Source organism: Abramis brama, assembly GCF_963993115.1.
Source record: "Abramis brama genome assembly, chromosome: 22".
Lineage (NCBI taxonomy): Eukaryota > Metazoa > Chordata > Actinopteri > Cypriniformes > Leuciscidae > Abramis > Abramis brama.
In genome coordinates this window covers 14,516,195-14,541,270 of record NC_139984.1, presented here as the reverse complement: position 1 = coordinate 14,541,270, position 25,076 = coordinate 14,516,195, and the positions used below count along the sequence as shown (strand labels likewise).

The following is a 25,076-nucleotide window of genomic DNA, read 5'->3' as shown; positions in this document are numbered from 1 at the left end:
ATTTATTGAGTCCACATTAAAGCAAACAACAAACTAGGCTTCTAACCACAGGTCGAAAGCTGTCGTTCCAACCACACAACTTTGCGATGTTGTTTGCGAATGTTCGTTAGAACGATCATTAACGACTCGTTGAACTATTCTGATAACGACGGAACTTGCGACCATAGTTGGCTAACCATGCTTTCGGGAAACACACCCTGGAGCGTTACTGACAGACTGGGTAGAGAGGTGCTGCAACAATGAAATATGCGAAAAATAATGTTTTTTGAACATTAAAGCATGAAAACGTGTTCTAGTAGACTCCAAAAACAAAATCAAGACTTTGTAAAAGAGCATAATATGACTTCTTTAATTTTTTTTTCTTTTAATATCATTTTTACCCTTGCCCAAATAAACATGAACCTTGAGAGAAAATTCAAAAACAAGTCTTGATTTTTTTTATTGTTTAATATGCGCATACAAGTAATGTGGCATGTTACATCTTTCATGTATTATTAGAGCTGAAGAATAAGGATCACTGAAGGTGAAAGGGTTTGTGATTAGCTTTTTATCTAAACGTCCAAAATCTGGATTCTCAATCTTCAAAAATCTACAACATCTACAATAAACGCGAGTTCAAAATGATGTTATATTTACACTTAATAAAAACACTTAAAAGTTTTGGAATTTCAATTACATACTGCAAGTACAATACACCAATAAAATGAACAGAAATGTGTCATTCCAGTGTGCAAACTCAAACTTTATTGAAGTTTCTGTTTCCTACAAGCACACAATCATCAATGAGAACTAAAGAGAAAAGCTCCTGCGCTGATGAATTGTGTAGAAATCAGAACTGGGACCATAAAATCACCAGATCCAACCATGGTTTCACCACCACTGTGATATACAAAAAGCAAAGATCATTTTCAATACTTTTGGTCAAAAAATATAAAGGTCCTAACATTTTGGTCTTTTTGTTCTTTGAGTTAAAAAATATATCAAATAAAACGTTTTCCTAAGGTATTCCTGAGTAGGGCCAACGATTCTGAGCACTGAAAAATATCCAAATGCTTTATTTACCTGATGAAAACTAAATTTGGTAATTACCAATAAATAGAATTTCACTAAAAAAAAAATTCTCTTCATTTTCACACGATCTTTACAATATAATGGTAAAGCTTGCGGTATGACCCAATGAAAACGTAAATCACTGTGTGTATCATTCTGACGGATGATTATTCCTTGGTAACTGGGTACAGAAACGATGTTACGAGCATGGGTCAAGGTCAAATGTAATGCTTCCAGCGATGGAAATCAAATGCACATAACCACAAACTCCAATACTGACAAAATGTGGGTGCACTACGGCAGTACACATGCAGGCGTTATTCAATATTTTGGAGAACACAGTAAAGGCAAGGAAAAGAGTTCAACAGTGGAGGGCCAACTTGTGTAAAGGTGCGGTCACATTAGCGAAATTTCGCTGGCCAAAAAATGTCCAATGTCAATAGAGTAGAGATGCACAGCCACTTTCAAACCAAGCGGCCTTCTGTTAGTCATCCACGTGACCACCTTGAACACGAGCTAAATCTGCGTGAAGAACTCTTTCATGCTTGCACGAAATTCCCGATCATATGAAGCAGAAGTCACTTTTATACCAAGTAGCTTTCTTTTGGTCAACGCAACGTGACCGACTTGAACAAGCGAAATGACTGGACTTGGCCAAGCAACGGTAAATGTGACCGCACCTTAAAGCTATAGAAAAATATTCAATTCACCTTATCAAACTACACCACATCCCAAAGTGATGCTACTCTAAAAGAGCGCACAGCAACAAGCAATTCCCACAGGGACAATGTGTTGTAGGTCACGTACGTGTTCGATCGTCTCAACCGAGGGGAATACTGAATTAACAAAAGAGCTGCGTGAGCTCAGGCGACATTGATTATTCAGGAAATGAGCTCAGTCCTTCGGTTCCATCTCTGTACATCCCAAATAAAGGAGCTTTTCTTCACACAGGGATATGGATATTGTGATGTCATTAATTGAGGACTTAATTGTCATGCTAATCCAGTTTGAGAGGAGGAGGAAGAAGAAGAGAAAGGCTTTTCTTCACATCTAATCGTCTTAGCGCTACACCGCACGTCTCATTTCTCCCTGTAATACAGCAGATACATCTTCAGGGGTTCAGGTAACGGGAGTCTTAGGATCTTCTCCCTCAGAATATTAACGGGAGGCTCCACACGAGCACAGCCGCCTTTGCTTTTCTCCTCTTCTGTGCCGGAGGATTCCTCCTCGTCCTCCTCGGGTAGGTCTTCTCTCATTCGGCGGCAAGCCCTTTCCTCTTCCTCCTCCACTTCCTCTTCTTCCTCTTCAACTCCTCCGGGGTAGTTGCAGTCGTCCATGGCTGTGGGAATCATGGAGTCGTGGAGAACCATGGAGTTGACGCACTGGCGGTAGAAGCGGCGACAGAAGCGGCGCCTCTCGAAGCGGGGCCCGTAGCGGTGCATGGCTCGGGCCCCTGGGAAAGACACCCGTCTCTTTGTGCGTCCTTCACCCATAGCTATGGGCTGCCGGAGAGTGTGGCGGATAGCAATCCGGCACAGGTCCTGCAATGTCCGCACCTCAAAAATGGCTGGAAATTTGGAAAACATTGGAAGGAAGAGAAATTTTTATTTTTTCCCCCTATCAAATAATACTTTCTTATTTATCTTTTATATCAGTGTACTGCAGTGTATTTGGTTTAATATACTTTCTTATTTATATTTTATATCAGTCTACTGCAGTGTATCTGATATATATATATAAAATCAGAAAAAAAATTTTTTTTGCCAAACATTCTTGATGTGAACAGGCCTCCAGTCTCATCTATTAGTAATTGATTACTTAATTATAAATTTGATGAGTTACTATATATATATATACAGTACTGTGCAAAAGTCTTAGGCATATATATATATATATATATATACACACACACACCGTATACAAATACTTTCAGAGAACGATAAACATACTTATTGGAATCATTTGTGATTAGTGTCCTTGTTTATTTGTATTGGACTGATTCCTCAGTGTACTCACGTAAAGGAACACTCTTAGGTCTGCCATTGACATTCTGTTTGGGCTGGACGAGCGGGGCAAAGGTCACAGCGATGATCTTCTTGGTCTCCCAGGAGCTCTGACCTGTGCGAGTGATCTTGGTCAACTGCAAAAGAGTTTCTTAGATAATAAGCCCTCAAGTCAGTAATTACTACACTAATTACATCATCCCATGTGAATACTAATTACATGTGTGTGTACATCGATTTTGTGGGAGTAAAATGCAAATATATTTACGTAAAAAATGCCATTTTATCAATTTTATTTAGCTTTGCCCTCCCTCTTTAGGACCCCATGAAATTAAAGTATAAGTTTTGTGGCTTTTTAAAGTTTTTTTTTTAAATGTCTTTTAGCATTGAAGTCATGTATATGCCAGTTTTTATAAAATATACACGTAAAATTTACTCACAAGAAAATGGGACGATCCGATTCCAATTCTGGGAGTCACGATCCGATTCCAAAACGATTCTTGAGCTACATTTTTTTCTTATTAATTAGTTTACCGACTTTAAAATCTTACATTTATTTTTACATTCTTTATCTAATTACTTATGTAATTTGAAAGTACTTTTTAAAATAATTCAAATGCATTTACATAATTGTATGTTAAGATTTTTCAACTAACTAAACATGCAAGCAAATAGTAAATAAAGAGAAACAAAGAAACATATTACAAGCAATAAACAAAGAGTGCTTATAGTATCTGAACATTTTCCAGTCAAGATCCGTGAGTGATTTTTCTCTTCATACACAGCAGGAGATCTAATAGGCTGCATTCACACGAATGCACAGATTATTTTGACATATCAGATCAGATGTCCTGTCCAGTCAGTCTAATCCCTTAAGACATAATTGACTATGTTTACATTAATTCTGCATCATCATTAAAGTATTTTGAGATTAAAGTGGATTTAACCGCTTAAACAGCGCAGCACACAGCCGCGTGCGCGAGCACTCTTCACACAACATTTGTGAAAGAAACCGTGTGTCGGTAAGTGTGTTTCGTGTATTGAATATATAGGGCTACTTACTGCATTCCAAACGGCATAAATGATGCCTTAGTAGAGCATTTGGAAAGTAGAACATTGAAATGCCAGCGAGACTGAACGTTGTACGCGAATTCAAGCAAAGAAAGCGCGCGTTTCTCACAACGTCTAATCCTGTGCAATGAAGCCAGAGATTGCCCTGGTAATTTACTTCAACCTTTTCGAACTTTATGGAAGATCATTTTTTGGATGGTTCGAGTGTTTGTATTTTTTTTATGTGTGGAAGCAAACAGAATACGGGGTTTTCCCTAGAATCTAGAGAGCACAGCACACACTGACATCACGCAAAACTGATCCAGAGTCGTTGAAGAAAGAATCGCGATGCATCCGATAATCCATTTGTTTTCTTCCACCCCTTATATTAAACGCTCATCTTACACACATGGTTTTATCTTAATATTTCCCAATAGACCTTATTGAAAGCAGCACCATATATTAGATTTTTAAGGGGAATGAAAGCGACGCTGTGAGGGATAGACAAACATCTCTTCAGGGGCGATTCTAGAATTTCAACATTCATGATTAAAAAAATCATTTAATATATTGTTTGTATACTAGGGTAGGCATGAACAATACAGTAGGTTCTGCACTACCTGTCAAGTGAATCCAATATTGATTTAATGTCTATTTTCTAATCATTTTAAATATTCATTGAAAATTTAGACAAAGATATTTTCCTTCATGGAGATAACATGGAAAATGTGCAAAGCGTTAGTGGAGGATTTCTGTCACCTGGTGGAAAACAAAAACAGTTTTAACAGAAAAATGACATGTAATTACAACTATTTGACACATTTTTAGCAATTTTATTGTATTTTGAAGTATGAAGTATGGCAAGAGTAGAAGTCACAAAGTCTCATGCCATGAAAGGAACATTTAAAATAAATAAATAAGCCCAGATTTTACAGTGGATTGGAAACCATCTTGTAGTTTATTGCTCCTGCATCATATTATGTAAACTGCATTTATGAAAAAGAGCTACACAGATGTAGATGTCATAACAATCTATCAACGAATGCACACACACGTTGTCCTCTGCTTTTGACACTAAATAACCTGCTAAAATACAGGGAGGAGCCGAAGCATTTTTGGGTGGAAATTTAGGGCCTAGTGATGACCCTGGTGGGTTATACTGTTATTTAATGTTTTTGGATTGTTCTGCTCAAATATATCTTTCCAAGAAATTTCAGTAGACAAAAAAACTATAAGTGATCTATGAGCTTTTTAAAGTGGATGCCATTGAAAACACGGTGAGTCTATCTCTCACAGCCTCGCTGTCACGGCGCTGCTCTGAATAAGGTCTATAAAGTTGGAGTAAAGCCATTGTATGTCTTGCCCCTACTTCCTATTGCAACAGGAAGTGTGTCAACAGAAGAAAGAAAACTACACTCAAAGCATTTCTAGATGTTTCAAAGGGCCTTTAAAAACTGCTGTGGAACAAGAACAGCATGAATAAACATGTACTCACCTTCTCCTCCAGGGGGAGCACTAAGATCCCGCCAACCTTTAGCAGGTTCTTCATGTAGTTCTCGTACTCTTTCTGAACTCCTGCACCACAGTACACCCTGTCATACTGCCGACTCTCCGGAGGGATCTCCAGACAGTTCCCCACCACATAGGTCGGCTCACAGAACTCGAACCTGCGGTCATTGAACACAACCAATTCATGGACAATTTGGACAATTAAAAGACCAAGTCAAAGCTGTTACACAGGAAATGACTCACTTGTCAAAGCTGTCGCTGGTTTTGATAAAGTAGTCGAGTTTCTGATACGCATATTCAACCACATCCGCATGCAGTTCCACACCGTGATTCACACCGAACGGACCTGATGACAAGAACGACAGGTATTTGGTGAACTATTCCTTTTTACGTAAATCTAACAAAGTCTAATGCAGGTTTAGGCTAAGATTTCTATTTCAAATAAATGCTGTTCTTTTGAACTTTCTATTCATCAAAGAATCCTGAAAAAAGTGTATCACGGTCTCCACAAAAATATGAAGCTGCACAACTGTTTTCAACATTGATAATTATAAGAAATGTTTCTTGAGCAGCAAATCAGCATATTAATCATGTGACACTGAAGACTGGAGTAATGACGCTAAAAGATCAGCTTTGACATCAGAGGAATAAATTACATTTTGAAATATATTAAAATAAAAACAGTTATTTTAAATTGTAATAATATTACTGTTTTAACTATTTTTGATCAAATAAATGCAGCCTTGGTGAGCATAAGATACTTCTTTTAAAAACATTTAAATTCATACAGACGGTAGTTTATATTCTTATACAATCATTTATAATATGCTACACAATTTTGCTTCTCAACTAAATGCATTTTGTTTAGCATGTTTAGATCTTTTTACTGGAAAACAAGACACAAATCATATTCATGATTTATTTATTTATTTTTTTACTCACCCAGTATAAGGCCCACCATTGTGCTAAGATAACCCGTCCCACTGCCCAGGTTGAGAAAAGACAGGCCAGGCAGCAGGTCCAAGGCCTCCATCACCTCCGAGTAGATACATGGAGCAGACAGATGGAGGTTCCCATGCCTCCAGGCCAGGTCTTTATAAGCACTGTCACGATAGTCCTCCAGGTAATAGTCCGCTCTGTCAATGGCTCTAAAGGCCTTCTCGACCAGATCTGAGCGGATGTAGTGAGCCTCTTTAAGGTTGTCAATCAGCTCGTCGTTGTCCTCACCCGCACTCACAGCTCCACCCATGATGAAAACAGAAGAGCTTCTAAACACAGTCCCGAGGTGTGCCTATCACTGTCTGTAGAGAGAAGCAAAACAGCTCAACTTCTAGAGATTAAAACTAGAATAAAGGCCCGTTCACATCAAGGATTATCTAAACGATAGTTTAGTTGTTCCAAACCTGTATGAATTTGATATGTTGAAGAATGTTGGTAACCAGAGAGTTGACGGCACCCATTGACTCTCATAGTAGGCTATATTTTTTCCTACAATGGAGGTCAATGGGTGCCGTCAACTCTCTGGTTACCAACATTCTTCAACATATCTTCAGTTGTGTTCCAACAGAAGAAAGAAACTCATACAGGTTTGGAACAATTTTCATTTTTGGGTGAAATATCCCTTTAAGTTGAACTAAAATGGCAGAACATTCTTATTGAGCTTTATAATATATATAAACAAACAGATATAGATTGGTATATCAAATAACGAACATCAAGCACTCCTTATCGAACAACATACACATATTATGATATATGATAATGAAACTGTTGTAGTGGTTTTAAGAGCATGATTTATTTAGTCATAAATGACATCTCCAACAGACTACAGTCTAGCAGGTTAGAAGAGAGCAAAGAATTATAATTAAGACAACTAAATCTTTAATGAGCCACAGCATGTCAGATTTCTGAGCTAAGCTGACATGTCAACAAACTTGACAGTAAGACTCGCACTCGCCTTCAACTACTTCTCTTGCACTCTATTTTTAGAGGTCAGACAATGCCAAGTGAAAAGTGGCACAATGTTGTGTCCCGACTCGAACTATTGGCAGCGGCTCCATTTAGAGCAGAGAGTATTGTTTGTTTGTCGTTTTGGCAAGCAGACAAAAAGCACATGGGTAGCTGACACATCACATGTCTTTAAAATCCAGATTTAGTTCCTAATTTATATGAATGCATAAATGAAAGTGGAGCCTATATTTATGGTGTTGTTAGTCATCATTTCTATTACGTTTTGTAAAATTTCAATGGTCTAAAAGTCATTGATTAAATGTACACAGTTGTATGTAAAATCACACACACACACACACACACACACACACACACACACACACACACACACACACACACACGGTTGGGGTAATATTTTTGATAGAAGTCTCTTATGCTTATAAAGGCTGCATACATTGTATTAAATATAGGCTACAGTAGAATCAGTAATATTGTGAAATATTATTACAATTTAAATTAACTTTTCTATTTTAATATGTTTTAAAATACAATTTATTCCTGTGATGTCAAAGCTGAATTTTCAGCATCATTACTCCATTCTCCAGCAATAAAATATATATTTTTAAGAAGATCATGCTATTTGTTTCATTAGGCTACTCAAGGAGTAAAATATATGCTGGTCGTGTATGAGCTCAAAAGGTACTATGCATGCATAATAATTATAAAATAATCAGCACTGTTTTGTTTATGTAGATAGTAGATTTCAACAAGATTATAGTAGAACACGTCAACTACTAGACTTACTAGTACAGGTCAACAAAAGCACCGTAGACTGAGATATAAGGATCGTGAAAATGGTGGGCTGGTCACTTCTATTAACGTTAGGCAAATACATTTAAATGATGCTGTAAAATCGAACTCACAATAAATTGTACATTATGTCAAAGTCCACCATTTAATCTAACAGATGAAGTATTGAGGTCGTGATGGCAGCCGTCAACTATTTATAACTAACAGCCATGTGACACTTCGAACATCATATTAAGCAAAACAGTAACAAACAGATCGCGCTGTTACACGACGCTGGAAAATACATCTATAAAGCACAAAGCAGCGAGAAACTTGTACAAGGATTCGAGCAAAATCTACTGTTATAATTCAGTAACCGTCATATGTAGGTCACGTCTGTATTATGCTTTTTTAATATCAGTTAACTGCAGTCTGTCTGTGCACGATATGCACAAACACCGACATAAACAAAAGAGTCTCCGCGGCCACAACAACTGGCACTCAGTCATTCTCGACGCGCAGTCTAACTTACATCTTACCGTGTGATTACGGACCTCAGCGGTTGTCTCGTACAAACCAACAATGTCCATCGATTACATTAACGCGTTTGTCATATATTTGGATCCGGCCACAATAACGCCTAACTTGACTGCGAAAAAATTGATGCGATGTAAACAGAAACCAGCTGACGCGCTGACGTCACACGCACGACGACGTCATGCATTCGTGGAGATCTCAGTGACTCGAATCTTTTCGCCAAAAACGTTCAGATTAAATATTGTCTTGGGATTTTTTTTTAGTATGATAGAAATCTCTTGTGCCCAAAAGCTTTATTTATTTGATGAAAAAATATACAGTAAAAAGAAGACTCTTTTATTTAAAATAGAAATCTTTCGTAACATTAGAAATGTTTTTACTGTCACGTTTGATCAATAATTCCTTTTTTATAAATCAAAAACGAACCTTAACGTGCTGGAACCAAAAATTGTTAGCTGGTATAATTGACAAATGTTAGCCTATCAAAAGAAGGTTTCACCATTATCTCTATACACTGTTTTCCTGTCGATTGTCGTTTATATGGTCATTTCGTCACATTGACTCACCGCTCCGCTCCGAGTTCAGACTGCAAACAACACAGACATAGACCAGTGAAATGCTCCTTTACAGTAGGCTACTTCACTCTGTACTGAAGGTAGGACACAATAAAAGAAACGCGTTCAATGGATGCTACGAGAACGACTCATTCATCAAAAAGTGCATCGTGCAGTAGAACACGTGCCTTCAAAATCCTCCATCATTTGAAAAAAATATTGTAAGTAGCACTCAAAACACAATTCTCGCGATTTTTTCCTTCTCATTTTGATGAACAAAAATGGGTTTCTTTCATTTTTAGCGCAAATAAAGCGCTTCTAAGCACCTGTAGATTCATTCACGTCTAATGTGGCAAATTATCTTCACCTAAAAGCACTTTCCTTCATATCTGTCAGAGACTATCAATATAATTTCATCCCACTTCTAAAACGAGTGTCGTATTACGGTAGATACCGACGGAGGGTTTCGACTTCTCATTATGCTTAATGCTGAGAAAATATTGTAGTTTTCAGTGTGGTAGTGTCCCATGTCTCCAGCAGAGGTCAGAATGTGGAAAGCTTAGATTTGGAAATGGTAGCACACTTCCGCCTGTCTGTTGTGTTGTCAGTCATCCAGCTTTAAGTCTATAAAAAGACTTATTTATAAGCCTAGACTGTAAAACATCTCTCATCACAGCAGTAGCACTATCATGATGCTAACGAAGAAATATTTGGAATCAAATATGAAAGTCAAAAGTTTGCATAGCCTACACTTTTTTTAAACAATTGTTATTTGTTGCACATTTTAGTCATCAAATCGATGAATTAACAGATGCAATCATGCGGTGATACAAAAACCTTTGTATCAAAACTTTTGTCTTTAACAAGCAAAAAACAAGCACATCATGTAGGAAGTGTATACTCCGATAGATCACATTATTGACACTTTATTTATGTTTTCCATATATAACACTGAAATGAACGATACTTCCACAAAACAGACATTACTGTTCTCTTTTAACACTGATATCAATGAGCACAGATACAAGGATACACAAACACGGTCACAATCCAAAACCAACTACACACTTCATTTCCAAAGTTACCTCAAATCACGCTCAGCCATAGCTTGTCCTGCTCTACTGAAATGAAACCTCAGCAAGGAAACTACCACTGCTACAAATGTGACTAAAACATGTAGTCTATCACTGCGGAAGTGCTTATTATTATTACTATTTTTGGAAGTACCATTTTTTTTTTGTCATTTTCTTAAGGTGTATCATTTTGTGGCTACAAAATCACCAGTAAAAATAGCTGATCTCTATAAAAAGAATGAAAGAGGACAAGCCTTGGCCGTGGGTTAAAATACATGTTTTGTTTTTTTTCGTAGTGTACTTGGAAATATTCTTTAATACAACAACACTGTCCTTTATTACAAATGTACAGAATCCCATTGTTGTCAGAATAATGCCCGTGCGTAAATGCTTCATCTGTGATACGTCCCATGATTATTTCAGACTCGATGAAATGAACCACCACACAGTTTCATACCTGAATCAGAATCACAGTTTTGGGAAGAATAGTGGTACATATTGTGATTTATTTATAAGCTGAATATCAATTTCAATATGATCTGTTCTTTGCGTTCACCACTTTGCTGAATTCCTATTCCCTCCCCCCACCCCCCACCCAAACAAAAAGAAAAAAAAAAGGAGAAAAAGTTGGCGTCCTGAGTGGGATTTGAACCCAGTCCTTAAATGTAAACACACCCTTTTCTGCAGCGAACAGAAGCGAGAAAAGGCACACATGAGAAAACCACAGAGCTGTAAGCTACAGTACCTACAGAATGAGGGCCGTTTTGGTTATATCAGCTTAATGGGACAAACAGTGCCGTTTTAAGCCTTCTGACTTTTTAGCTGTTATCGTTTCTCATGAAATTACATAGGAACCCTTTTTAATTGACCTAGAATTGGCACAAGTCTCGGAAAGGTCGAACTCTCAAGTACAAGGTGCTAAATCAATCCGTCACCCTACAAATACAAACCCTTATTTGGTTCCACGGGGAGGGGTTACATATGCTAACTTGCATTTGCAGATGCTACACTGCTCCAGAGAACATGCTACATTATTAGGCAGATTCAACACACTCGACCTCGCCGCGCAACACTGATAGCTCTGCTCATCATCACCGACAGCAGGCGTTTAAGAAGCATGCACTGAGGAAGAATAATTCACGCATGCTTTAGGCTATCTCACGTCAGTAGTATTAAGCAGATAGAAATGTTTCTCTCATCGTAGTAAGAGGATATGACATCTGTAGTGAGTTTTCCCTCTACGCACTTTAATAGAAGGAGGAACTCTAATGAAAATCTGCCGTTACTGATAGACAAGGTCTTCAGATTCCTCTTAAAGCAAAGGAAAATGCTGCGGTATTGAAATGCAACGCACACATCTTTCCTGCGGAAAGGTTACAGAGAACGAGGCGAATGAGGCCGGCAGAGGATCTGACATTCTGTGGAAATGGACAAAGATTTATGCAACCAGCGTCTCCTTCGCTTTCTCCGTGTGCGAGGGCACGCCAATGACAATCTCCAAGCAAACGCTCATACCAGCACATTTCACATCTCTCTCTTTTTTTCATTTGAACAAAGGGCTTGTTGCTGAGGGCTAACAGATATGACATCGTACAGCCGAATTCGGATGGATAAGGGGCCTTCTTTCGGATTGGTGACTCGGCAAAAACAGAAAAACTTCGGTCAAAGGGCATTTGACATTTCAGACAAGATACAGATTCACATTAAACGACAACAAACAAGTCAAAAGACATTCGCGATATTTTATCTCAATTCTGTTGTTAGCCATCTGATAGCCATTTGTACCTTTTTTTTTCAAAATATAAAATAAAAAAAGAATCCGCTAACACGCTCTAGCGCACAAAGAAAATCCTTTTAGTTGAAAGGTCATTAGTTGGCATTCAAGATTTTTGAAAAGTGCACACATGTTCTGTCCATCACAATATTGCTGCCATAATAGCAAATGAACAACATGACCGCATGTGTACTATTTAACAAAACAACCAGCTGAATAGAGGCACAATGTTCATTTCAGACTCGCCATTATGAGTCATACAGTTGTCATTGCGATGATTGGCATTTTACACACGTATCTAGTGTGGCGTGTCCCACCAGAACTGCACAACACCATACAATACTAAAGACAGATCCACCGAGGAGAACTTTCAGCACACTACAATGCGTCTAAACGATTAAAAGCCTAAGACTAATCTGTTAACCATTGCCCCATTAATGCGGCTGACGTACATACAGAGGCCCAGTGAGTTTGGACCAGAAAATAGGAAACTCTACAAACATCCTCGTATTCTTCGCTTTACAAATGTACGTTTACATATTACAAAAAAAAACAAAAAAACACATCGTATCCTGCAACCACAGTAAACTGGGTCTGTCTTTTTTTATATATATATTATTTAGTCTTCTATGGATAGTAGTACTCACAGCTTTTGGAAAGATATTGTTTCTGTTTAGCTATTATAAGAGAAACAAACGAGTTAACAATTACACTGTAAAAATATATGTATGTTTATATACTATATATAGTTTTTTTTTGTCTTTTTTCTTTTAAATACAGAATGAATATATTGTGTAGGTATGGCCGTCACGGCAAAGGAATAAAGGCATCTGTAACAATCCCCACTTAGGCCACGATCACATGACCCGAGGGTAGTGTGGGTGCTGAATGGGCGGAGTTGGTAACGAAAGCACAGGTCAGTGGCACTTTGTGCATCGAAGAAATAAAAATCTAGTATAAGGCTACACGGGTGTATGCTTGTTTGATACTAGTCGAGTAAGGACATTGTGGTTCAAGAGTTTCTGTCAGGATGGTTGGTATTCGTCTTCTGTGCCCTCGCCACAAAAACGCCCGCCCGCCCGCTTCCCACGGTCCAATAAAGATAAGTTTAGCAAGAAAGCAAAAATAATCCATTTGCAATTCATTAGGATTGTTCAGGGGAAACAGTTTTTGGCCACTACTGAGAGCTTGAGGAGGTATAAAAAAAAAAAAAAAAAAAAAAAAAAGCACAAGAAGATCCAGAAGAACGTCTCCTTCCTGTTGAGACGGACGGGGAAAGAGTCAAAGCTGTAGGTTCCACAGTACTGGAATTGCTTTTTTTTTCTCTCTTTACATTCCTATAGGAAGTAATGCTGGTATAAGGAAAACCCTCGATAATCATCATGTTTTATTCTGTAGTCCAAAACATGTTTTTTGTCTTTATTTTTTATATCGCCAAAGGTTCTTCAAGACTACTAAGACTTCACAAACACACGAGGACGTTACAAAATAAATATACATTACAACCGTATCACAGTTCATAATTTCATCATAAATATTAAATAAATAATAAATAGAGATTTTACTTCTCCTTCAGCTGTGTTAGAAATTCGAAATCAAAATCAAAAAATCAAATGCAAATAGAGACAGCAAGAGATAGAGATAGATATACAGGTAGAGAGAAAGAGAAAAAGAAAATACAAAATTATCAAAACATCGTCGGTTAAAAATATTTGCACTTAAAAAATCTACTCTATGGATAAAACTCTATCATCAAATGAAACGAAGTTATAAAAATTAGTGGTACATTTTTTTTTTCTTCCTCTTCCCAAATATTGATGTGGCAAGTTCCTTGTCACATTTTCATGACCTTTTATAAACAGAAGGGCTGTGAATATTTAAATAGGTGAATTCAAATAAATAATACAGTTACAATTAAATTATAACAAAAATATAAATAAATTACAGTAGAGTCTGGACAAATTTCGTATAATTTATAGATCAGTGACGATCCAACATCTTGTCTGATGTTGAATGGACTGAAATGAAGTGCAACTCATTGTTCATATGTAATAGATATGACTACGCTGGGTAAATATTCCTACAGTGTAAGTACTACAAAGGAGAGCAAGCTAATGTGCCTGTGTGTAGCTCTAAAAACAAAACAACCCAATAAACAATAAAATGGATGCTGAGATAAGAAAGTAGTGTTTCAACAGGTGGGATTTACAGAGTCAACCGCATGCCACTGATAGGGTTGCACACGCATTTCGCTCACTTTGTATGTTAGCGCAACATCCTCTCATTTCCCATAACCCGAAACCACTTTCGTTTTCTTCGGGAAAAGAAGGAAAGATGAGCAAATACTGCATGTGTCTGTTCTGCCGGGGCTCACGTAGGGATCACTTGTATTTGGAGCGTCGCATTTGTTGTTTCGTAGGAGCAGCATCTTCACAAATGAGTAAAAAGACTCTCTTTCACCTAAAGCCTGGGCAGCACATCTTCTGGAGGTTCTACTCCCCTCTTCTTCTTCTTCCAAAACTTCTCACCGTTTCAATGTAAAAGCAAAAACTAAAGAAAACTAGGTTTGTGTCTCCTTTTCTTTGTAAATAAAGAATTTGGTTCCATCTTCGCCTTCCAATCCAGCAGCTTTTGTGGATTTTGGTCCTTATAGTAATATATATTATATACCTCTTTTTGAACTCACAGAATGCTCCCTGGGATGGAGGTTTAGATTGTTGTTCAAAAAAACCTGAATGCCCTTTTTTTGTGTGTCATTTGTACGCTCTTCCCATGGCTCTACGTTTCTATTTCTCTTCCACGCTTCTGTTCCTCATCCTCGTCTTTTGGCCTAGTCAGACCTTGATGCCTTTCACCGCCTTGTTGATGGTCTCCAGAAGGGCCTTGTTCTCTGGGTTCTGGTAGCAGTCCTTATTGGTGTACATGTCAGTTAGGGTGCTCACGTAGCTCTCAAAATTCTGCTCTGTGATTGGCTCCTGCTGCAATGCAAATCGTGAGAAAATTGTGAGTGGCAATTTTAAAATGGCGCATCTAAATCATGTAGGAGAGGAAAGTTATGGGAGCTGCTGTAGGAGTGTGTGTAACTCACCATGTGAGGCAGGCGGATGTTGGCCAGACTGCGTATAAGAGCTTGACTGAGTCCAGACAGTTCCATAAACAGCGCCTCATTCTGTTCTTCAATCACCTTATTCTCCTGCTCGATGTTCTTCAGGTTCTTCTCCATAGATGTGATCTAAGGCACCACAAAAACTGATGATGACAACTTTCCATCCCATAAGTGACATTTCCTTTTACAAATGCATGTTTGTCTCAACTTTCTACAGCTTAAATGTCTTTTCACATTGTAAACATAAAATTGTTTGCTAGTCAGCTAGTTGGATTCCACCAGTTGGAGCGTTTATACATTGCTTTTCAAGACTTTTTAAAAATGTTTTGAAAGAAATCTCCAATGCTCACCAAGGCTGCATTTATTTGATCAGAAACATAGTAAAAAAACAGTAATATTATGAGATATTATTAGAATGTAAAATAACTGTTTTCTATTTAAATATGTAATTTATTCCTGTGATGGTAAAGCTGAATTTTCAGCATCATTACTCCAGTCTTCAGTGTCACATGATCCTTCAGAAATCATTCTAAAATGCTGATTTGCTGCTCAAGAAACATTTATTATTATTATCAATGTTGAAACCAGTTGATTCATATTTTTGTGGAAACTGTGATACATTTTTTCAGGATTCTTTAATGATTAGAAAGTTCAAAAGAACAGCATTTATTTGAAATAGAAATCTTTTGTAACATTATAAATATTTACTGTCTCTTTTGTTCAAATTAATGCATCCTTGATGAGGATCAAATCTTTTTTTTTTTTTTTTTGGTACTGTATATAAATCCTGAAGTCAAATGACTTGCATATTCATAAGCAATGCTATTTGCATGATAATCCAAGGTATATTTCTAAAGAATACCATGGTTTTACTATAGTAATACCATGTTATAAATTATATCACAACGTAATATGTGATCTTTAATGTACAATCTATGTTCTTTTAAATTGTCAAGACTTTTATGGCTAACCTGTGTTTGAAGGTTGACCATATCTGCCTCCATCTCATTGTTGGATTCATTGAGCTCGTTGATTTCTTTATTAAGCTGCTTGATGTCTTCATCATTGTCTAAGACTGTAAAGAGAAAGAAAAAAATGTGTCATCTTGAGTGTCCACAAAATATGACATCAGAAGAGATGATATGGAGAAAATATGGGATGTCTCACCGTCACTTGCTCTGAACTTAGTGCTGAGATACTCTTCTCCAGGGAACTTGGCTTTCTTCTTGTTGAGGGAGGCTCTGGGACAGCCTGAGAGACTGGGGCCAAACACAATCGATTCATCATCAATCATCACAAAACATTTGCTTTATGAGTAATCCCATAATGACTCAGACTTGGCCGATACCCTTAAACCTAAATGTAGAGTGTGTCATGTCTGTGCTATTAAAGGAATAGTTTACCCAAAAATGAGCAGTTTAATCCAAATCGTGTGAAGAGATACAATTTCTTTCTACGATGAACATATTTAATTAATATTTATATATAAACACATAGAGCGCATAACATTTGGCAAATGTTTTTTTGTTGTTGTTGTTGTTGTTGCAGAAGTGCTTTATAGATTAAATGAACTAAATGAATAATTGATGATCTTTACAACTGAACTGAATCAACACTGAACTGACTTCAGTAAAACAACAGTCGAAATGCATCATTTTCTTATCACTGTAAAGCTGCTTTGAAACAATCTGTGTTGTATAAAGTGCTATATAAATAAAGGTGACTTGACTTGTGTGCATCAAGCGCTGAAACAAACCTCATTGGTTCTCTGCATATGTATTTACCATATGTGCTGTGCTCTACGCATGTGTCGATCATTGTTTAATCACTACTTAAATTGAATCTATTCATCATAGAATATGATTGTCTCTTGGCAAGACTTGGATTAAACTGCTTGATTCATGTTGATTCTTTTAACAATCTTTTTATAACCTTTTCGGATCTTCCAAATTTTTGTTACCTGGGCTTTCAATGGACGGACGGTAAAAATATCAAAGATTAACGAAAGTCTTGTGGGTTTGGAATGACATGAGGGTGAGTAAATGATGACAGAATTGAAATTTTTGGGTCAACTATCCCTTTTAAGGTGTGGCCACATTTAGCTTTGTACAAGCAATCAGGAATTTTGCACAAGGGAGGTGAAAATGTTCAAGTTTGTTTAACTTTGAACACAAAAACTCAATCCCCCAGTTTCGAAGACAAGGTTTAAGCCTAGTCCCAGACTAAAATGCATGTTTGAGCTCTTTTAACTATAAAAGCAACTTGCACTGACATATTTTGAAATACGTCAGATCCATTGTTTTGTCTCAAGATTACAGACGTTTAATTGAATTAAGGCCTAATCCTGGTTTAATCTAAGTGATCTCTGAATAAACAGTCTTGCATGCATTGCTGCACTATTGCCAACTTTGTCCATGACAAAGTTTTATTAATATGACAGCACCTTTAGTTTGAATTGCAAATATAATGGCAGGTTTCCCCACCCAAACTCACGCCACTGGTTGACACAAATTTCACGTGGCAGCCAAACCCATATTTTCTCCTTAATTACCTGCGGTGGGTGAGGAAGCTGCCGTTGGCGTGTCCCGATCCGTCACATCCCGGCGTGGGACAGGTGGGGCCTTCTGTCTTAAACGCCTTCCAGGAGAATGGAGACCCGTTCAACAAACCCTCCTTCTGCCGCCTGGCCGCCAGCGGGCATCCATACGCACTGCGGTGAGTGGCATACTTCCCGCTGATGTGACCTAGGCTGTCACAACCTGGCACTGGGCATCTGTGAGAGAAGGAAAAAGAGGGGTAGAGGGGATAAAACATGAGTTTGGTTAGAGCTCGTAAGAGCATTTATCCCATCAGAAATATCACCTTGCTATTGACTTCAGTTCCCATCTGTTTACTCTCTGTCTCACTCGAGTCTCTATTCAGTTTTGTAAAGAGGGCAATATTTAGCTACATACTTTGCCCAACAGTGACTGTGAATATTACAACATTGAAATAAACTAAAAAAAGAGAGATTTTTACACATCGGGGAGCTTGAGTGCCGCCATATGCCGGCTGCTCATTGACTGGAGTGGAATTATGTGGATAAAAAGCTCCTACGCTTGGCAGTCACAAAAAAACAAGAAGACAAAAACCCACACACTGCACTGCAGATGACTTACTAAGAAAAACATAGACCAATATTTTAATACCCGTGAGCCATCTGTGCTGTAATATATTGTTCACAGTTATTATTTCCTCAGCAGTATAACTGGGTGTCTTTGTCTCCTTGCTTTTGGAAGTTACACAATGGAATAAAACACACAAGGCCTTTTCCCAAAGAAATCTACTAGCACTAGCTGGCCATGCGGGGCTCCATGCACTGCCTCATAAGCTCATGTAGAGCGAGTTATTTGGAAGGTTGCCATGGTGATATTTAACAAAGTAGAACAGTATTTTGGGATCACAAGTGGTTCTAGCTGGAAATGCTTGATTAAATCAGATCTGTCTGAATGAAGAAGGGTATTCTAAACTGCTTTACACTGTTGTTAAATGACTGTGTGGTTGGACAAACCTATTATCCAATATCTGATCATTCCCTTGCAATATTCCCGCCTAAAATGTGTCCTTTTTTACCATACAGTAGCATAAAAGAAATGGGGAAAAGCCTTTGGCTTTCTATGCAGTACGAACTTTAAGAGCTCGGAGTCCTCCTTGTCGTCCTTGATGGGAGTTGTTTTTATTCCACCTTTCTTGGCCCGTGGACACCCAGACAAACTGAAAATAGAGAGTATGCAGCTCATGATCAGAGGAGCCAGAAACTCAGAACAACAAGGATCCAGCACTACTGACCCAAAGCAATGTAGAAGAAACCAAACTCAAATACTATTAACAAAGATGCAAGCACACACCAATCCTTACCAGGCGCAATGCAATGAGTTTCCAGCTATTTTATCTCACTGAAAGTGAAATGCTACAAAAATGCGACAAAATCACAGCCAATCTGAAAATATTTGATATCTAATGTGAGATGATTTTAGGTAAACTGGAACATTTTTCGTCATTGAGATGGCGAAAAGTGGCCCAATTTGCCTGAATCTCTCAACAGCTATGTAAAGCAGGACCAGTGCGAATTCAATGTGGGCGGGGCCACTGAGTGCACAACGTGACAAATATAAAGCACATGGCCTACAAAATGTCTTTTTGCACTAATTAACATGGAAGACGTGATTTACTGCTTGATGCCTCGCGCCTGGTTAGGAAACAGTGACCTCAGCAAGCTTTTAGATAAACAGAGAGGCTGCCATTGAGTGCATTAAGAAAACTGCACAAGATCTGGGGTCAGTTTCCTATCTAAAAAAAAATTCAATAATGGGGACGGGTAATAAATGAAGTGTGGCATACACGTGTGTGTCTAATATACAACTGTCACTAAACTTCTCTGTCCTGTGTATGTATTGATATGTATGATATGGAGAGCTTGTTCATCGGGCCATACCTTCTGTGAGAGGCGTAGTTGCCAGTGATGTGACCTGAACCATCACATCCCGCAGTTGGACATCTGGGAAAGTGAAGTCAAACTTAAAATGTGTTGGGGTTATAATACCTCTAATAAACTTGTCTGAAAACAGGTGCAGTGTGAGATTTCAGTGTTATTTCAATTTGATAAAAGTATTACAGGACAGAAGCAAGTCTCTTTTTTCCAATTAATTATTACATTTTTATTTAATCAGTTATTTATTTTTTTATTAATTATTAAGTAAACTAAATATTAATTTGATTGCAGCAATGTTTAAATTAAATTGTGTGTTATGATATATATTGGCTTTACAGCCTGCCAGAAACAACATTGCCCACCTTGCACAAAAGTTTGGGGTCAGTAAGATTTTATTAAGAAATTAATACTTTTATTCTGCAAGGACCTATTAAACTGATCAAAAGTGACATTAAAGACAATTATGACACTGAAGCCTGGAGTAATGATGCTGAAAATCTATGATGCATCACAGGAATAAATTACATTTTAAAATATATTCAAACAGAAAACAGTTATTTAAAATTGTAATAACATTTCATAATATTACTGTTTTTACTGTATTTTTGATCAAATAAATGCAGCCTTGCTGAGCGGAAGAGACTATAAAAAATATTTTTTTTTAAATCATACCGACTCCAAACTTTTGCTTGACTGACATACAAGGAAAGGGGTATTTAGGAAACACTGCACCTTTAATACTGTAATCGTACAGCAACCTTAAGTTAAACTGTACTGAACTGCCTTTTTTTTAAAAAAAGACAATGACAAAGAAAAGAGTAAAAGCAGCATTTAGCTGAGCAGACCCATGTGAACAAGAACAAGGAAAAAAAGAGCAGAAGTAGAGCAGACATACTTGAGTTCAGCTGTGTGTGCTGCCATGAGGGACCGAAGACTCTTATCAGCGAGAGGACACCCAGACAGGCTAAAAACGTTGAAAAGAGACAAGGAGGGAAAAAAGAGAGGGGAGAAGATAAAGCGAAAGAGCCCAGAACGTCCCAAGTCCCAAGTCAGTGTAAAAAGCAAAGAGCAGGCAAGAGTTAAGCGAGAGAAAGATAACATCAATGTGATGTCTTGTTTTATTTGATATTTCCCCTCTGAAGGCAAAAGAAGGACAGAGAGGTGAACCCCGAACACTATGTACCTGCGATGGGATGCATAGTTTCCGGTGATGTGTCCGCTGCCATCACAGCCCGGAGTGGGGCATCTGCAAGGGACAAATACAAAAAAGCCTGACTGAGTGAAACGATTCCAATATCAATATGTGCACAGAAACGCATGCAAACTAAAAGTGACTTACAGCAGGAGCTCTTTCTTGGTGTCCTTGGGCTGGAACCGGACCTTAAAACTGGGGGTTGTGACCTCGCCGGGGTACTTCCTGTCCTCCAGGGCGTCCTGCATCATGTCACAATCCTCAGGGTCGGAAGAAGCAAATGACTGAGCGCTGTGGTCCATCTGTGCAAAAATGCGAATGTATATTACACCAGTTTGCACAACTAATGATAGATCTGCTCTTCCGGCCTAATTTAAATGACAGGAAGTGTACCTCTTCTAGGTCCTCCTCTCTCTGCCGATTGGGTTTGGTGTAGTCCAGAGGCCCCTCCCACTCCTCTTGTTTGTAGGTGTGTAAAGAGTGGGGCGAGATGCTGCTGTTGCCATGGTGAAGAGATGTGGATGATGATGAAGATGATGAAGACAGATCAGGGGAACGCACTTCAGGGCTGGTGCAAGGCATGCCCAATTCTCTCTTTATGGGCTTCTTCATGCTTAAGTCCAAGGTGCCGTTCTCATCCACCTCAATTTCCATACTCTACAACAGAAAGAAATAATGTGTTGCATTTATAATTAATAACTGGGCTTGTGATAATGATGTGATAAAAATTACAGAATTATTTTTTTTTTTTACAAAACAAAAATATGAGTGGTACAAAACTCGCATTCACAATTCTGTTTTTTTAGCATAATACTATGTGCTTGCTAGTTTTTTTTTGGGATGGTTTCCAATGCATTGCTGCACGGTTGCTAGGGTGTTGTGGGTTAAGATGCTATAAAAATCCATGTGATTACAGAAAACTAAAACTTTTCTTACATTTTACAAAAAAGTGTGAGTAGTGCAAAAACTCGCTTTCACAATGCTGGGATGTTGTGGGTGGTTGCCAAGGCGTTGCTGTGGTGTTCTGTATTTTTTATTTTTTTTTCGCATTGTTATGTGGTTGCTAGGGTTTTGTTGATTATTGACATGGCTTTGCTATGGTGTTCTGTATTGTTTTTCTTTTTAGCACATCTCTATGTGGGTTTTGTGAGTGTTTGCCAAGGCGTTGCTATGTGGTTGCCAGGGTTTTGTGGGTGAAGATGTGATAAAAATGCATAATATAAAAAGATTTTTCTGTAATCATATTATGATGAGTATTGGGGAAGTTCAGGTATTGTGGGTGATTGTCATTACGTTGCAGGTACTAGGGTGTTCTGTATTTTTTAGCACTTTGCTATGTGGTTGCTAGGGTGTTTGCAAAAACATTGCTGTGCGGTTGATAAGGTGGTCTATATGTTTTTTTAGCACATTGATATGGCTGTTGCTATGCAGTTGCTAATGTGTTCCATGTGGTTTAGCACATTGCTATGTGGTTGATAGGGTGTTGCTATGCAGCTGCTCATGTGTTCTGTGCTGTTGCTAGGGTGTTGCTATGCAGTTGCTAATGTGTTTTATGTGATTTAGCACATTGCTATGTGGTTGCTAGGGTGTTGCTATGCAGCTGCTAATGCGTTATGTGCGGTTGCTAGGGTGTTGCTATGCAGTTGCTAATGTGTTTTATGTGGTTTAGCACATTGCTATTTGGTTGCTAGAGTGTTGTGGGTACTGCCAAGGCATTGCAATGCAATTTCTTAGAAAAGTAAAATTATGCAATATAATCTGTAGAATTAGTAAAATTAGAGTAAAATGAATAAAAAAGAATTAAGCTTAACAACAAAGTAACACAGCTATTCCATGCATTTCTATTATAACACACAATGTGTGCAGATGTAGATGGATGATGGATGGATTAGTATTAAAATGGGCATGTTTACATATTTGTGTGAGTGCATATGAAGTTGGATATGTGCACACACAGTAGGCACTGATCCCAGAGCAGTCCCAGTCTGATTAGCGTTGAGCCACTGGGCCTTTCTGCCCATTAATCTTCCCCTTTTATCCCCTTCTGCTAAAAACATGTCAGGAAATCGAAAAATGATGAAGTAGTCACTCCCTGGGATGAGGAGAAAGCTTTTTTTAAAAAAAAATCACAATATCGAGGACAGAGCTTCTCCAATTACAGTATAGATCCCAGAGTTCTCTGATGGAGGAGGGGGAGGAAAGAGGCTGATAGCTTATATCTTTGGGTGTGAAAAGGGACAAGGAAAGAAAAAAAGAAAAAAGGGAGAGGAAATTGAGGGAATGAGAGAGAGAGAGATGCCCTCATTAGCATTATCCATGGAAATATTAAATAAAAGAACATGGAGCACCTGGTCCTGCCCTATCTAGGGAGCTCACTATCAACTTAATGCAATAACAACATGAAGAGGAGACAAGGATGAAACGAACGGAGGGACAGATGAAAGGGAGGTGAGATGACGCAATAAGATCTCAACAGCAAGCAAACGCATTCAAGCTAACGCTACATTCATCTGATACAAACTCTGCTGAAGATCAATCACAAATGGAGAAAGACTTTATTCAATTAATAGATGCTTACCATTATAAACTACTCTTATAAACTACTAAACATCTGCACATGGTATGTGTAGTTAGCAATGTTGTGGAAACTAGTTTGAAACCGTAGCTTGCTAAGCTAAGTAGTTATGCTATTTAAAGTAGATCTGCCACAACAGAAACAATAAGGATCTTAATTGGGGTGACAGCATCACATTTGAACAAATACTAAACTAAATGCAGCTAATAAATGAGGAAATACCCTCATTCAAATAAATTAATCAAAAACAGCAGTATAAAACTACATTTTATTTCACTACAAAAATATGTAAAATTCTTTATAGGGACTTCTGAGAAAACGGCTGATCAAAGACTTAGATCAAAGATGAATTTGTGAATTGTTTTTTTGAGTCAGTTCACTGCAACAAAACACCCAAATGAACCAAATTGTTAAAATTAATTCCTAACACTACTTCAGAAAAAATGTCTGATTATTGCCTCAGTTAGCTTGTTTGCAAGGCACATGCGTTTTGTCAAGCTACTCATCACTAGTCAGAAAAATTAGCTTGTTACCTAACAGCTTTATTATCAAAACAGCTACTAAAAATGTTGTTTAGTTAGCATCACTACTTTTAGTTGGTTACTACCCAACTGTCTATATATATTGGCAATGTGCTGGCTAATGTTTGCCAACTGTTTTAGCATTTAAATGATTGGTTAAATGTCTGCGTTATTTGAGATTGTTCTGTACCTTATCTGGGTGTCTGATGCTGAGGTTCTCTGGTCTCTCCCAGCAGCGTGTGGACAGGTTGAGGATCGCAGTGGCAGCCATGTGGGCAGCTTCGGCATCATGGGAATAATCATATCCACTGGAGGAGCTTTTTCCATAACCTACGTGCAAGCTGGGACTTGGGGGGGAGGCCCTGGGGAATGGAGGTTTGGCTGAGGGCAAAAGAGAATATTACACTAGTTAATAGTAAAGAATTGATTCTTCCATTGAATAACACTCTAACTAAACTCACTTACCACGATAACACTTTAAAATAATGGTCCGTCATTAATAAGTACCTATGTAGGAAGTAATGCAGGACACATACTACATTTACACTATATGTACTACTATTAACTAATATGGAAACAAGATTAACTAATCAGTAAGTAATATCAAATTTAGGACTGAGATAGTTCCTTATTAGGTAATTAATGATTACTGAATGAGATTAGCCTTTTATTCTAGCTTCATGCATTTTTTTTTAATCAACACTTGAATGTGGGTACGTTTAATAAAAAAAAGCAACATTTTGAACAAAATGCTGAGAAAATCAAGTTTTTTCCCCCAAAAAAGTACAACGTGCATAAGCAATGCTTTTATCGCCTGTTTCTGTTCCTTTTTTCCTGTGTTTTGATCTGGAGATTCAATATTATTTCAGAAGATGCATAATAGCGCCCCCTGCCATATAACAGTGAAAGCACGAAAAGCTGG

General features: G+C 37.9%; 2 protein-coding genes across 4 annotated transcripts in view; both read right to left on the bottom strand.

Annotated features, from left to right (window-relative positions):
• Positions 1–721: 721 nt before the first annotated feature.
• Positions 722–9,066, bottom strand: pcmtd2b (protein-L-isoaspartate (D-aspartate) O-methyltransferase domain containing 2b). 2 transcript variants are annotated; one of them, XM_084099358.1, is made up of 6 exons: positions 8,884–9,066; positions 6,555–6,913; positions 5,856–5,958; positions 5,599–5,770; positions 3,067–3,190; positions 722–2,617 (listed from the first exon to the last, which is right to left on the bottom strand). In XM_084099358.1, the coding sequence occupies exons 2-6, from the start codon at positions 6,859–6,861 to the stop codon at positions 2,130–2,132; spliced, it is 1,194 nt and encodes a 397-aa protein (XP_083955484.1). In that variant the 5' UTR covers positions 6,862–6,913; positions 8,884–9,066; the 3' UTR covers positions 722–2,129. The 2 variants fall into 2 exon arrangements, with proteins under 2 accessions (XP_083955484.1, XP_083955483.1); XM_084099357.1 differs by having other exon boundaries at positions 8,891–9,066.
• A 1,286-nt stretch (positions 9,067–10,352) lies between these two features.
• Positions 10,353–25,076, bottom strand: part of myt1b (myelin transcription factor 1b) — a 96,021-nt gene continuing 81,297 nt past the window's right edge. Inside the window, exons 12-23 of one of the 2 annotated variants that reach the window (XM_084099130.1) lie at positions 24,345–24,535; positions 21,452–21,715; positions 21,206–21,360; positions 21,050–21,112; positions 20,762–20,830; positions 19,870–19,932; positions 19,065–19,148; positions 17,947–18,168; positions 16,563–16,654; positions 16,367–16,470; positions 15,378–15,521; positions 10,353–15,267 (exon numbers count right to left, since the gene is read on the bottom strand). In XM_084099130.1, the coding sequence (XP_083955256.1) occupies positions 15,124–15,267; positions 15,378–15,521; positions 16,367–16,470; positions 16,563–16,654; positions 17,947–18,168; positions 19,065–19,148; positions 19,870–19,932; positions 20,762–20,830; positions 21,050–21,112; positions 21,206–21,360; positions 21,452–21,715; positions 24,345–24,535 (1,595 nt within the window). In that variant the 3' untranslated portion in view covers positions 10,353–15,123. The remainder of the gene's footprint in view (positions 15,268–15,377; positions 15,522–16,366; positions 16,471–16,562; positions 16,655–17,946; positions 18,169–19,064; positions 19,149–19,869; positions 19,933–20,761; positions 20,831–21,049; positions 21,113–21,205; positions 21,361–21,451; positions 21,716–24,344; positions 24,536–25,076) is intronic. The other variant, XM_084099131.1, reaches the window with a different exon arrangement.

What these genes read in the sequence shown, in the direction of transcription:
- pcmtd2b (XM_084099358.1), bottom strand. Translation starts at nt 6,861, where the DNA reads ATGGGTGGAGCTGTGAGTGCGGGTGAGGACAACGACGAGCTGATTGAC. An exon ending in AATGGTGGGCCTTATACTGG is followed by an intron (nt 5,959 to 6,554) that starts GTGAGTAAAAAA and finishes TCTTGTCATCAG; the next exon opens with GTCCGTTCGGTGTGAATCAC. An exon ending in ACCAGCGACAGCTTTGACAA is followed by an intron (nt 5,771 to 5,855) that starts GTGAGTCATTTC and finishes CAATGACCGCAG; the next exon opens with GTTCGAGTTCTGTGAGCCGA.